The sequence below is a fragment of the Diadema setosum genome, chromosome 20, assembly GCF_964275005.1.
Source record: "Diadema setosum chromosome 20, eeDiaSeto1, whole genome shotgun sequence".
NCBI lineage: Eukaryota > Metazoa > Echinodermata > Echinoidea > Diadematoida > Diadematidae > Diadema > Diadema setosum.
In genome coordinates, this window is record NC_092704.1 from 19,232,290 (window position 1) to 19,246,639 (window position 14,350).

Here is a 14,350-nt window from a genome sequence, read left to right on the forward strand (position 1 = left end):
TCATATGTACATTCGTATCATTCAATGTGAGATGACATAATATTCAGGCAAATTGTGGAAGCTAGCACATTAGTTTGCAGAGCTAGGCAGAGAGTTAGATGAGGGAATTGTGTAGAGAAAACATCAATGCAGAGTACATTGGCAAAGTGTGCTCCACGGACAGATGGAAAAGACATTACCTAAAATCACTTTCACCAGTGTGTAGAGAAAACTATGCCGGCCGACTTCAACCCACAGCTCTAATGTGCCCCATTTGCAGTGTCCATTTGGTGATCCTATTAATGGGCGTGTAACACATCCAGATCAAATTTGCAATTTGAGACGTCTCTGCATGGTGAGGCATCTTTGTGTATATCGAGACACAAAATCTCTGAGAATTGTAAGTCCTATACTGAAATGTCATTAGCGAGGTGTGGCAAAATGACTCGAAGAAACCGACCATTAGATGAATGGCACATCATGGTGGGAGGTGGGTGCCGTGCTATCCAGTTACTGCATGTCCCGTAACATGATTCCATTTCAGTTTCACAGCACATCATCCAGTCCTAAGTGTTCATATCCCTGTCAGGTAGAGAAAGCAGACTGAAAAACACTTTTGATAATACTTCTTTTTGCTTTCATGTTGCCCTACCTTGCTTCCAAACTGCACTTTACTTTCACGTTTTGTTGGAGATTGGACAGAAGATGGTTTTCCAATGCTGAGTAAGAGAGGAGTATCCCTTCCTTGTTCAAAGCTGAAATATTTCATCAGTATCAAATACCAAGTTTAGTTCATTTGATGCACAGAATTAAGCAGTAGCTAGTTGTCAATGTCAAAGCTGTGCTGTGGAACATTTGAAGAACAGGTTCATCTTAGACAATGTTTACCAATTGGTCATTTTGCTGACCATGTACATTAATGATGATAGCAAACACATGTAGCCTGGAGATATTGTGAGATATATACAATCTAATATGAAATATGGGTTTCTAATGGCCAGCATATCTTTCAAAAATGATATCCCATAATGAAGTTGACACCATAATCACTCAATGATATATCAAACTACTCCATCCCATACCTCATGCCAAATAATTTGTAGATTGTGTGTCATTAGATTTGATGTAGTCATGTGAATGACCCTCAATACTAGTATAAATGAGCAAAAGTGTGCTACTACTCGTCTGAGTATATGGCAGAATTTGGGATATTTTGAGAGCAGGTGTCCCACACACACTACAGCACAGTCTGAGATACAATATTGAGTCTCTACCCACCCTATAAAAAAATATGTCACATTTGCATCTGCGTGCACCCTGAATCAAATGTAAGAAAATATTCTTACATTTTCAGATACATGTATACCATGTGTTAAGATTTCTGCTGTTTGTAGTTTCTACCTATTTGCATGGCAAAGGATTAATGGATGAAATTTAATGATATTGTTTATGCTCATATTTCACTAAACTAATTTGAAATGCTAGTGTGGACTATATATATGTTACTGGACAGATAATCTGTCAAAAAGTGAGAACTATGTATCAGCTTTCAGTGAACAATGATAATGATCATAAGAATTCTTGCAGAGCGCATAACACTGCTGCAGTATCATGAAATTGAGTAAAAAAGGTGAAAGAACTAGAAAAAAAATAACACATCGATAGGGGCTTCACCTGGTATGGTTACTCTCAATGAGAAAAATCATTCAAATGTGGTATAAAGTGCTCAGCAGAATTTACCAGTTTCCAGTGCAGATGAATCTAGTTTCACAGGAATAAAGCACCAACAGAGAAAACACTAGCTTCCAATAAAACTTTAGGCACACTACAGGGCGTTGAAGTGGATTTCTCAGCACATCACATGGTCAAATACATCATCACACAGGATGACTTCTTGTAGTACATATGTTAGAATCATCTCCTTAGCATAAGATGTCATATGACTGAGTGATTACACTGCTGTGTAGGAAGGGTCATCTGTTGCCTTGACAACCACTCTTATCCCACTCCAAGATGCTGTCCGCTTCTGAGAGTGGTTGGCACCCATCAACACACCTGCTGGAAGCATCTGAAATTTCCACCATGGTTATTGCTGACCCACCCCAATGAGCGTTCCTTTCTTCCAAACCCCCACGGGACTGGAGTAGGAGCTTACCTAGCTGCCGCTGCCATGGTAACAAGAAGGAGGGGTCTTCCTGAGTATAATTACCATGGTAATCCATGCTTTAAGCACAGCTCTGTGTTATTTTGGTGCTTGAAACTTAGCCCAGACTAGCTTGGAAATTATCAGTAGAAGCTAAGAAGTTTCTGATGTGTAATGGTATACAACAGAGTGTGAGGATATGTTGGAAAGTCATATGAATATAAATTGAAGCATTCATCATAATATGTGGGGATTAAGTTTTATTGTACAATAACCTGTGTGTGTGATGTGTGAGTAGGTGGATATTGGAATGGTTCCAGATTATATGTGCTTCTTGCCTCAGCTTCAGATCAGCTCTTTTCACCCATTTTGTACACTGTTTGCATGCATTAGTTATAGGAGCTGCTCGTAAACATGAAAAAAGACTCAAGACAGAGTTGGTGGACAACCTGAATAACACCCTGAAAAAGCAAATGGGCTACAACTACATCTGAAGGCATTCAAATTATTATGAAAAAGTTAAAAAAATTCTGTACTCTAAGCAATCTGTCCAAATATCACTACTGTACATGCCATATATTTAGGAAGTCTAAATGTTTGCGAATCAGGACTTCTCAACGATTTCGCGAGTGGTTAAATATGTGGTCATGGAGTACAGTACTGAATGGGGAAATGAAAGCGTGCATGTCACTTTCATGTCGGGAATTAGCACCTGCCTTGCAAATTTCATGAAAATAAAAACCTCACGAAATATTCGGCATAAAAAACAGTATATTATTAGAGTTTATAAAGATAGGTGATTTGTTCATATCTAACTTAGAATATCATATCTCAGCTACTTCTCTGCCAGATGCATTGGTCTATTTGTTAACATATGTTTCATCTACATGCAGTTATATTTATACATCTTTTGCATATACAGTTAAACTCGCATAAGTCGATCTTCTCGGGACTGAGCAAAACACATCGACTTAGGCGAGTTTCGACTTGTGCGTAAGTCGAAAAAATATCGACTTACAGTTACACCACACGTACACATGTATAATGTACATGTATGTTGTCTACTCTGGAGCCGAGAGCTGGAGCGGTGTGCCCGATATTTGCCCTTCAGCAAGACACTTTATCCACATTGAATATTACAGTTATTCATTTCAAAAATTAAGAGCAAACATCTGACATTTATTCTAGAATCTTATGGAGCCGATTGTTACCGCTGTTCATTTCCAAAACTGAAGGCAAACATCCGGCTTTTTTTTTTGGTGGCCCGGCGTGCGTTTTTGGTGACCCTGGTCGCGTATTAACCATTCGGGAAATCGTGATTCGATTCGCGAAAAGACTCCGCTAGGTATATAATAAGGCACAGATCGCTACACTCGGCAGGGGCTACGTCGTCCTTTCACCATGTCTGGGTAACGGAAACCAAAATCTCGCGTGAGTTCTTGCGTTACCTATCGTTAATGTCAACGAAACATTGTTAATTTGCACTTAGGATCGTTACTCATCGTTACTACAAACGTTAATTTTCCCGATAGTTAGTTTGCATTAATAATGATTCAGGTGAAACCGCTTGCCTTAGTTAATGTTTATTGACGCAAAAGTTTCTTTTGGTAATACTGTATGTAAACAAAAACTGGCGTCTCGTGATTTTGACAGTGATTTGTTACACAATAAAATCATATTCGACTTAGGCACAGTGAATTCAGTGGTTTTTTCCGTGAAAGTGTTCTTGGAATTTCATTGACTTAGGCGAGTATTCGACTTAAAAAATTCGACTTGTGAGTGAATTAATACACGCAAGTCAATGGGGAAAATTGGGACTTTTTAAAATCTTCGACTTGCGCGATTATTCGACATATGCGACGTCGACTTAGGCGAGTTTAACTGTATGTGTTAAGGAACAAACTGTTCCAAGGAATTCTGTGAAACTTCTAGTGTAGTGGCAATCTCATGGGTTGATAGATGATTTTTATCTGACCAGTGGAAGCAGCCATCACTCAAACCAGATTCTTGCAGAGCAATTTACGAAAAAAAAAGAAGGTAGATGATAACCCCCTCCCATAACCCATGATAAGTACTGTCTGTCCATTGAAACCTGACTGCTAGTCTTATACACAGACAAAGAGAATTATTCTGACAATATGTTTTGATTATAAATATATCTTTTTCTCTCCTGATCAATTTTATCTACTAGTATTCATATTTATATTCCATGATGCACAACCAGATGCACATTTGAAAGCCAGTAGAGGAGCTAAACAGTCATTGTGTGAATTAAAGACTACCCCAAAAGTCATCTGTTCGCCAATGTCAAATCATTATTAACATTCACATCCAGGATGAACTTCATTGAAAATTTCGTCAAACAAAGCATACAACCTTTCATTCAAAAGCATCAGTCTTCCTGCGTCAAGCAGTTAAAGTGTCTCTTTAGATGATGAGCTCAATCTATCTGTCACTGTCATATGAGTTTGATTATCTCTTTCTGGGACTTAACAAGGCGGATGAAGTGAAAGTGAAACACCTTTGCTTAGCATCACAACTTCTTTATCAGCTACCTCAAGTAACCTCTTCTTGTAAGAGGTCTTAGTAAACAGAGAGCACTCTTCTTGATGATATCCTGTGCAGAAGAATACCTGACTTGCAGACCTTCTTGAACGCTTCTTCATTTGTTATCAGGAAGCCTGGTTTAGATTTCAAGTTGCTGCACTCAGTGACAGATAGGGTGCATTTCCTGCATTCTGTGTCCTCGAGAAGGCTACAAAGGAGCATCTAAGGATGTTGCCCCCACAGTACAGTATCTCAAAACTGTTACCTCTGGAATCAGGCTGGTTAACTCATTCGTGCCTGGCATGATTCTAGCAATCATTCAGAACTTTACATGGAGTTGCAAGTCAAGCTTAAATTGAAAGTCTCTTTAATTTTATTTGGTTTGACTTCACTGGTTTTCTTTTAAGTTTGCATTGATTTATAGTACTTTATTTTTGTAACCTTTAAAAAGGGGGATAGTGGTGAGGCAGCATTTTGCTTTGTCATGTCCTTGCTGTGGCAGTAAAGATAAAGATGTCACCAAATTCTGCTCTCTGCTCCACTGTCAGAGGTTATATTTCCCCAAAATGGGAACAAAATGCATAGATGGAAGAGCTGGAGGATCATTTCTTTTTCTGAACCTTTCTACCTCTTTCTATCTGCAGTAAGTATGTAACTACAATTTTTTGTGCATGTGGATTTCGAATCATAAAGCACACATTGCAATGATTTTAAGTTTAGCATGCTAGCTTGGAAGAAGAGTAGGTTAGACAAAAATACTTAATAATATTGATAAGAGTTGTGGGACTGTGAAACAAATATCTTGGTCTGTGTGCTTGGTTTTTTTTTTTATTGTGGTATATTCATAACCCAATTGTGGCTAATTCCTTGTCAATATCATATAAGAAAGAGTTGCAACCTTTAATTTTGGAGAAATGATCTACTTATGCAGGGGCGGATCCAGGAATTCTGTAAAGTGGAGGGGGGCTGCAACTAATATTTCTGGTGCTACTTCCAGGTTTCATTTCATTTTTTTCTTTTTATTTCTTTTGTTTTTGACGAAAAATAAAGGGGGGGGGGGGCGTGCACTAGTTGCGCCTCTGGATCCGCCACTGCTTATGGCAGTTGGATAATTAATGTGTACTGATCTGCCACTATATCCAGTTGCTTGAGTCCAATTGTCATACAGCTTGAAGCAGACTACAACATGAAACCTTTTTTTTTTTATTAGTATCATTCAATCTCTCTCTGTTTAAAATCATATGAATGTCTTGCAGTATGAATATTATGGGGATTTTTTTGTTTTGTTTTGTTTTACATGAGTGGGATTCACATGTGCATGAATTAGCAGGATACAAATTTTGAGATTTGCATAGTGATCGAAACCTCGAGATTTTAACCTGTGTGGACACAAAAATCCCACCCTTTATCGTGATCAGCATCGCGATGCAATTTCCATGAAATCTTGCACTTATTATATAATAATCTTGAGATTTTATATCCCATCATTCAAAGCACACATCACAATAACAGCATGTGTACTATACTACTGTGACATACAAGAACAAAGGGCAAAGCGCATGCAGTGAAGCGTACTGTGAGCACCAATTAGTGGGAGATTTCTGTCTCTGTGAATGCTTGCAAACCTAGAGGTTTGGATCGCGATTGCTAACCCGCTCTTTGTCCATATAAATGCTTGCAAAAAATTGTGAGATATGGGTAACGCAATCGTTATTCTGCTGTTTTAAAAGTGCAAATTCGGCTATGGATTATATGCTATCTGAATTCCATATATGAAAGTTCTGAACTAGACAAGAAGGGAATGTCTTATTTAATTACTTCTCTATTGTTAACCTACAATTGGTGAGCAGTGTTCATGATTAACCCTCTTCATGCCAATGATATTACCTGATCATCCAGGTTTACATGTGAGAGTTGTGCACATTTGATTCATTGGCAGAGAAAGGGTTAACACTTTGTGTGCCACATTATTTTCGTGTCCATAGGTATGTGTATGAAATTTGAGCACTTTGGACTCATTGGCGTGGAATGGTTTAAGTCTTATCACAGAGATATGCTGAATCATAGAATAGAGTGGCATTAAGATTTTAAAACCTTTCATGGACTATTTTGCACCAGAGGAAAGGGATGAAGAAGACTTAAAGTAAATCCATAATTTCTGTTTCATTTTGACTGTGTCAAATATCAGTGAGTGTTGTCATATCTTTATTATGATAATATGTATGTAGTATAGCTGAAGAAAAGGAAGGGGGATTTTGATAACACTATCAGACTTAAGGAGAGAATTTTGTACTAATCATCTTGTAATACAGCTGGTGTACATATTTCACAGGGAATCATGCCTACATTATTATCTACTTAATCTTTACCTGAGTGTCTGTGTTGATGAGGAAATTATATATCTATATATTCATATATACCTATATATTCATATATACCTATATATTCATATACCTATATATTCAAACCGGTGGCAATATTCTGACTACAAATGCATGAAATATTTGAAATCCAACCATAGACTTGCCTTGCCTTTAAGAAAACCTTTATTAAGAAACCATCTTCTTAGTTGTTTCTGTACCTGACTAGCCTGCTCAGCAGAAAGTCACACCATATGCATCTCTATCAAGTAGATACTTTACAATTTCCTAAAAGTCTCGGCTGGAAAGATTGACAGAAGGTATGGAAAAAGAGGATGACTGTGTAGACTGTGATCCAGTTGTCTTTGTCCGTGGCTATCTCTGTCACTTTGAATGTGATGTATAAAAGGGCCTTGGCTGTCAGACATAGCCAGCAGCTAGTGTCAATGGTGCTGAGTACATTCATAGATTGTCTGACTTAAAGGACGGAATCCTTTGAAAGGAGGAGCAAAGAGATCAAAGCAAACCATCCGCAGACTGAACAAGATAGGAGGCTGAGATATAGAGGGTCTGTAACAACATTATCGAGGCATGCATTTCCTATCCCTGAAAACATTCACTTCCTTCTTTGGGTTATTACAGTGAGAGTTTTTTGTGATATTATATATAATGAAGATTCCTGCAATAAACAGGTTTTATGTGTTGGATCTCTCCAGGGTGTAATATTGGTAATGTACCATATTCAGTTTTATTAAATCAATCCCATAGAGTGAAATATGATACTTGTTCATGTAGAAGTAGAAAGTCATATAGAATTGGATGATTATTATGTATCAAACTGCATATCCTGTCCAAATGCATAGGTGATTTTCTTTTCAATAATATAATTTTACTCCCATACATGATTTCTTTTGAAATTATATGTTTAATCACGGAGAAAATAATAAATTGTACAAATCAGAAAGAGAGGCAAGAGTCAGGTAATATTATTATCTTTTTATTTTTTAAATTGTTTGTTTGTTTGTTTGTTTGTTTTTTGTTTTTTATTTTATCTTTTTTATCTTTTAAATTTTAACACAAGTACGCAGTGAATGATATAAAAAAACTGCAGACATACAGTCTTTTGTGGCTGTAAGCCCAATTTACATATGAATGTAACATTCAGCATTATATACATCAATTCAGTCTATGTTTTAAATTCCTAATCAAACCTTAAAATGCTGCACCCTATTCCCATTGCCACCTGCCACTGAGCACACTGTGGCATTACTATCTCTCTTTCCTTCAGCAGGTGAAATAGCTGGGGATTCTCTATCCTCTTTTGCTGGCACTCAATCAATTCAAGGCTCTGTATGTGCTCACAGTAACAATTTTGACTCCAGGGTAATTGAGTTTTAATGAAGTTTAAGAAGAAAAGTTTTGAGGGCAAGGCTGACAAAATGTTTGCCCGTGTCTCCTATTGATTTTTGAGTCTTCTGTCACCTCTCAGAGAGAGAGAGAGAGGACACACAGTCAACAAGAAACACGTGAGGAAAGTTACACTACTTCTTGAATGTGGCCAGACCAGTAACTCTTGCAGATACTCACCATAATACATATATGCAGCAAATGCTCATTGGAAAAAAAAAAAGGATCGACTTACCTTGGGCATTGTCAAGGAAACAAGGTTGATAGATACAGCTTGGATGTGGGGGGGGGGGGGGGGGAATGGAAATATGAAAAGATACAGAAATTGATAGGGAAAAAGGGGAGATTTACATGTATATAGGAGATTTAAAGTAAGGAAACTATTCAGGAATATGGAATAAAAATATTCATAATTGATATAATATATCTAAATCTACTGCAAGATTTTGTAGAAAGTTCCCATTTTGAACAATATTTTTCTGCCTATTATATCATCATCAATAATTATAGTGCACAATAGATTATGATAGATGGGATATATCAATGTATCTCTGTCAATCCATCTCTTAATTCATCTGCCCAGCTATCTATCTTTCTATCAGTACATAATGAACAAGACTATAATTATGCTTCGTGAATGAACAGAGTTACATCAATTTTGAGGAGAGAAAAAGAGCTGTTCAGAAATATGGAACAGGAGTCCTACCTTTGGTTGGATTTGAAGTATCCCACTAAGTAACACTTTCCTTTAAGTGTACTCATATTATTTGTATGAAATTTGTACATGAAATTATTCCTTTTATGCCAATGTATTTTGTGCAAATTGACCTTTGGTTGCCAGTCAGATTTTGATACAGACCATCTTCAATTCAATTCAGTTTATTTCAATTCAATTCAATTCAATATTGAAAGTGAATGTCATATTTCTAATACACCATCTTTCTTTCTGTTACCCTAGCAGTATTTCGTCAGGGAGATCTTGGCATCAATTGGTATGCAGTCTTGAGTGGGTCACTTGAAGTCCAGGTGAGGGAGACATGTAATGACAAGGTGAGTTTCTTTCTCTGCTTCATTTTGTGACAGAATTGCATGAAAACTACTAATTAACAATACCTTGCTTAGTCACTCTTCTCGTCAAATTCAATTGCTTTATGAGAGTCTCCATATTCCTTGTTGATATCCTTATATGATGTTCCTGTGAATTGAAAAAAATCAGAAATACAATTCTTCCTGAATAGATTTTCTTATCTGAAAAAATTTTAGGTCTTGTGAAATAACGATATTTCTGCATTGCTATATTCTGGAATGTGTGTAATATTGATGTATCAAGCAGGTTTAAATGCAAATATTAATGTATACCAAATGATGAATGGTGGCTAACCCATGTATTTTCTCCCTTTAAATGTTACCTAATTCCCGTCTCTGCATTTTGTTGTCTGCTCATTTCTGTTTATCTTCTTTAGTTTCCTTTCTTTCATCTTATGTTCTCTGCAGTAAAGAAATATATATGGAACAAGGCTTTCCTTTTTCTTTGTACAATGCAGCTTGTGTTTATGCAATTTTTTTTTAATGCTCTGTTTGAGTGATTATTCTACTAACTACATTTTCTCCTGATTCTATTTAGTGTTTTTTTTTTTCTTGTACATGTGTACTTGTCATGATATGTATACTGTTGTTATTATTGGAAATGATGGAAATCAAATGCACTGCAAACTTGATCTATTTTTCTGTAAGTGTAACCCAGTTGAGTACAAATTATTATTGTCAGTGAATTTCTTTCTCTTGTGCATTCATCTTAATTCAACATCTGTATTGATTCCAATACTTAGAAAATATGGGTCTGTACTGCCTAACATACATGGCTATATCATGCAAAATAGAAGACACCAATATGTAATTTACTTAGTTAGAATGAAACCTTATACATGATCGGTTACAGGTTGGTTTGTGGTAATAGAAATTGCTTCTTGATTGCCAGTGTCAAATTCAAGTAGTTTTCTATTGTGGCTTGTGACATAACATTTCTCCTAGCAATATGATATTTTTATTTGAAGAAAATCAAATTTGCCAGTTCGTATCTATATAATGTTAACAAGTTTGGTTTCATCCAGAAAACAGGAACATAATAAAGATTCTTCCTTGGCTTTCCACATCTTTCGTGCTTGTTCATAGATAAAACTAGGACAGGTTGTCGTAATTCACTGTATGACATATGATTCTCAGTCAGTTGAGATTGTTGTTAGCCTTTGTGTCCTAATGTTGTTTTTTCTTTAATCCCAACCTGTTTGTATCACCTAGTTTATACTTTTCATTTTTCTTTCTACCTTTGTACTAGACTACAAGTAAGTAGTAGAGTCATCCATTTAAACAAAGGATTCTGTTTTTACTAAGTCATACTGGGACTCTGTAACACAGGACTGGATGTATATTACGTCATGCTGAACATGATTTACCGATGGTTTTTGTTTTAATATGTGAAGGTTGTACAGAAGAGGTAGGAGCTCTTTAACATTCACCGGTGACATTATCCTTCCCTAAATTGAGTAACCTGAGTTTTGTGGTGTGAGCGGTGTTATCACCTCCCACTTCAGTGGCCAAATTGATGCTGGAGTTTCCTGTTTGGTAATCCAGGTTGGTGCACAAGGAACAAGAGTTATAAATCATCCTCTCAGACTGACAGTGTTTCCATGGAAACCTGGTTGATGGAGAGCAGACAGAGAGGTTGTTTATGACAAGGTTGTCATGGTTATGGATGCGGATAAGGGTATCAGAATGATGCCAAGAATTGTCTACTTAGAATGAAAGGGAGAATGACTTAAGTAGAGGCAAGAAACTGGACTACACTGAGAAGAAAAAAAAAATAGGTTGAAGGAATAAAGTTGTCTGTGAATCGATGAAGTGCAAGCTGGTCTGAAAACCACATCTTTCTCAATCAGGGGCTTTGTCTTCTGTCTGCCATGCATTAGTATGATCGAGACAAATATCAGTATTGAGTTGGTACAACTGTGAAATATTATTTTGTCTGTTGTATTTGGCCATATTGTGTAAAGATACCCTGCCAATGACAGAGTATGGTGTTGTGCATACATCTGCATACTTACCTCTAGAATTTGGTAATATTCTTTCTAAATTTCACATTTGTTTTTGTGTTTGAATGACCAAAGCAAGCCCAGCGAGCTTTATTGATGTGAGCACAACAAAATATAGCCACAATATGATGACAGTTGCACAAAGTATTTCTCCCATTTGCCCAAGTTTGCATTTGTACAAAGGCCAAGTACTTTTTAACAATCCAGAGCCTATTCACCTTGCTTGCACCAAGCAAGTGAGCACTTGGATTTGTAGCACCCTTCTAAAGAGAAAAATGAGTGATGTAAAAAAGCGGCTTTAGATGGTAAGAGGACTACCTAAGTTGGAAGGGACGATATCCACTGAATATTGCATTGATCCATCTTCCCCTCGTGGTCAACGCTAGAGAGCACATTTTAATACTGCATTGATTTATCACTTCCCCATGTAAATTGGACAACATATTTTTAGTTTGCGTCAATTTATCTTCCCCTGTGGTAGAGATAGATTACAAATTTTTTTACCGCTGCATTGATCTTTTCCTTTTGTGCCGCTCACGTTACAAATCATCGCACTGAGAGTGGTAAAGAAGAAAGTCATGTCTGTTTTCTACTGTCATTACCAGGCAGTGAGAAGCCACAATCCACTCCGCCTTACCCCCAGTTGACCTTCTTAAAGCTTGGTGAGCAGGTGTTTTGGAAGCACTTCACTGTTCTCAGATTGACTGATTGGCTTTCATCTTAAATTTTATAAATAGAGATGTTCTTCAGCTCAGTTTGATTTTTATTTCTGAATTTTTCCATAAAAATTATACATAATTTATGATACATTTGATGTTTAATTTACTGCTTTTTTATCAAACTAGTGAGAGATAAAAATAATCAAAGATATGAAATGTGATCCAAAGAAAGAAAGAAACAACAACAACACAGTCTGTGCTGAAGGTGGATATAGGTCTAATTGTTTTTGTGAATGTGATTATTTTTGCATAATGATACCATTTGCACACTTAAACATTTTCTATTGCTTAGAGATTTTCCATATTGAAAACTTCAGATCATCTGTGTAACTGTGCTTGTGCATGGAAATTGCAACACATAAAATTGGTGAAAATTAAATCTACACATCTTTCCATAAGATTTGTCTTAACTTTTAACTGTTAAAAGTGGTAAAATCTGGGTGCCCAGACTCTGAAAGTGTACACTTCAAGGATTATTCATAAATGTGGATATCATATCATTTTTGTAAGATTTGTTGCTGTCACTTTCGATCAGAAGTGTACCTATGACTCAATATGTCACTGGCAATCTAAATTTTGCCAATTTGAGCATGTTTTGCCATCTTGCAAGTCTTCAGCATGGCATATCTCAGGAACAAAAGGTCACACAAACTTGGAATGTGCTGCTCCAGAAAGCAGAGATTTTGCCCATTCCTGTGATATGAAAATCAATTTCATTGGTTGAGTTATAGTCCTGACAGGCGAGAAGAGAAATGGAAAGAAGGAAATGCCTGCTCAGCAAGCTGTCTTTGACACTAGCATCAGTAATTATTCATTACTGTTGCTAATCACATCATTTTGTCCTTTGCCAAACATTCAGAACATCATCATCATCATCATCATCATCATCACTTGAGCTATAAACACCTCAATAAACATAGTATCAACACTCCAGTTCACGGTTACGAGACAAACACATGGCAGGATGGAGGTAGTTCTCATACTAATTGGTAGCGGTTCATCCCAGCTCAACTGAGAAACAAAAAAGCAAATAACAAAAACAAAAACAAAAACAGATAAACACCACTTCCAAAATAACAAACACTGTACACTACCAAAATTAATGGTGGATGGATGGGGAGCAGAGCCATGTGTTAGTTCACAGAGTAAATGTCAACTACATGTAGTTTGCCTCCCAATTAACTTCCATTCTAAGTTTGAGCCCATAGACACATTACTAAAACTATAGGCAGAGTTTTAGTGAAATGAAACTACCTGTACTTTTGTTCTCTTGCAGGAAAAAAAAAAATGCCAAAAATACACTCATGCATGCGTAAACAACATGAGCGGATCTGTTATCATATTACAAGCTTCTTGAAGTTTCATTCAAGTACTAGGTAGTGAAACTACAAATAGTTTTGTGTAGTGTGAACACGCATATACTCTAAAACCAGAAATATTCGCAAATTGCCAGTGGCATTCAATGCATATCGTGCAGACAAGAACTTTTGCCTGAATTCTAATTTTGGGGATCTTGGCTTACAAAATTTGGGAAAATTTCATGCACTCAAGAATTTCTGGTTTTACATTTTCTTCAGAGCAGTTATTGACAGAGCTAGTTTTGCATATCAGTGAAGCAAATATCTTACTGCCATAATGTTGGCTGAGCCATTTTCTCTGGAGCAATTATCGGCATAGCAAATTCCTTGGGGTGTTTGTTGCATTTTTTTTTTGAACACTTGTTGGCTGAGCATATTGGCCGAGCATATTGGCCGATGGAGCATGTATGCCATGGAACCATGCTGCATAGCTGCAAATTGAATGTACATGTAAGCCACTGGCCAACTCTAAAACTCCCATGGCATTATTGGTGTTGTATGAATTGGTCTCTTTGCACATTTCCAAACATTGTTGTTTTTCTCTGCTTTGTTGTGATGATATTTCCAGTGATGACATTTCCAGCTATGACCTTGCTATTGCCCTGTAGCACGTTGTACAGCCTCCTTGTGCAGAGATTGCTTCCTGGGCTGTGGTTTGTGGCCTATCCATCTATCACTGGTATGTTGCCTGGAGCAAAATGGAGAGGGAATCGTGGCCATCAGAATGCCAGGGTATTGAACTTGATTA

At 36.9% G+C, this 14,350-nt stretch overlaps 1 protein-coding gene across 1 annotated transcript in view; it reads left to right on the forward strand.

Annotated features, from left to right (window-relative positions):
• The window catches only part of LOC140243799 (rap guanine nucleotide exchange factor 4-like), a 130,149-nt gene that overhangs the window by 8,810 nt on the left and 106,989 nt on the right, over positions 1-14,350 (forward strand). The window contains exon 3 of the mRNA XM_072323465.1: positions 9,398-9,486. Coding sequence (XP_072179566.1) covers positions 9,398-9,486 — 89 coding nt within the window. The remainder of the gene's footprint in view (positions 1-9,397; positions 9,487-14,350) is intronic.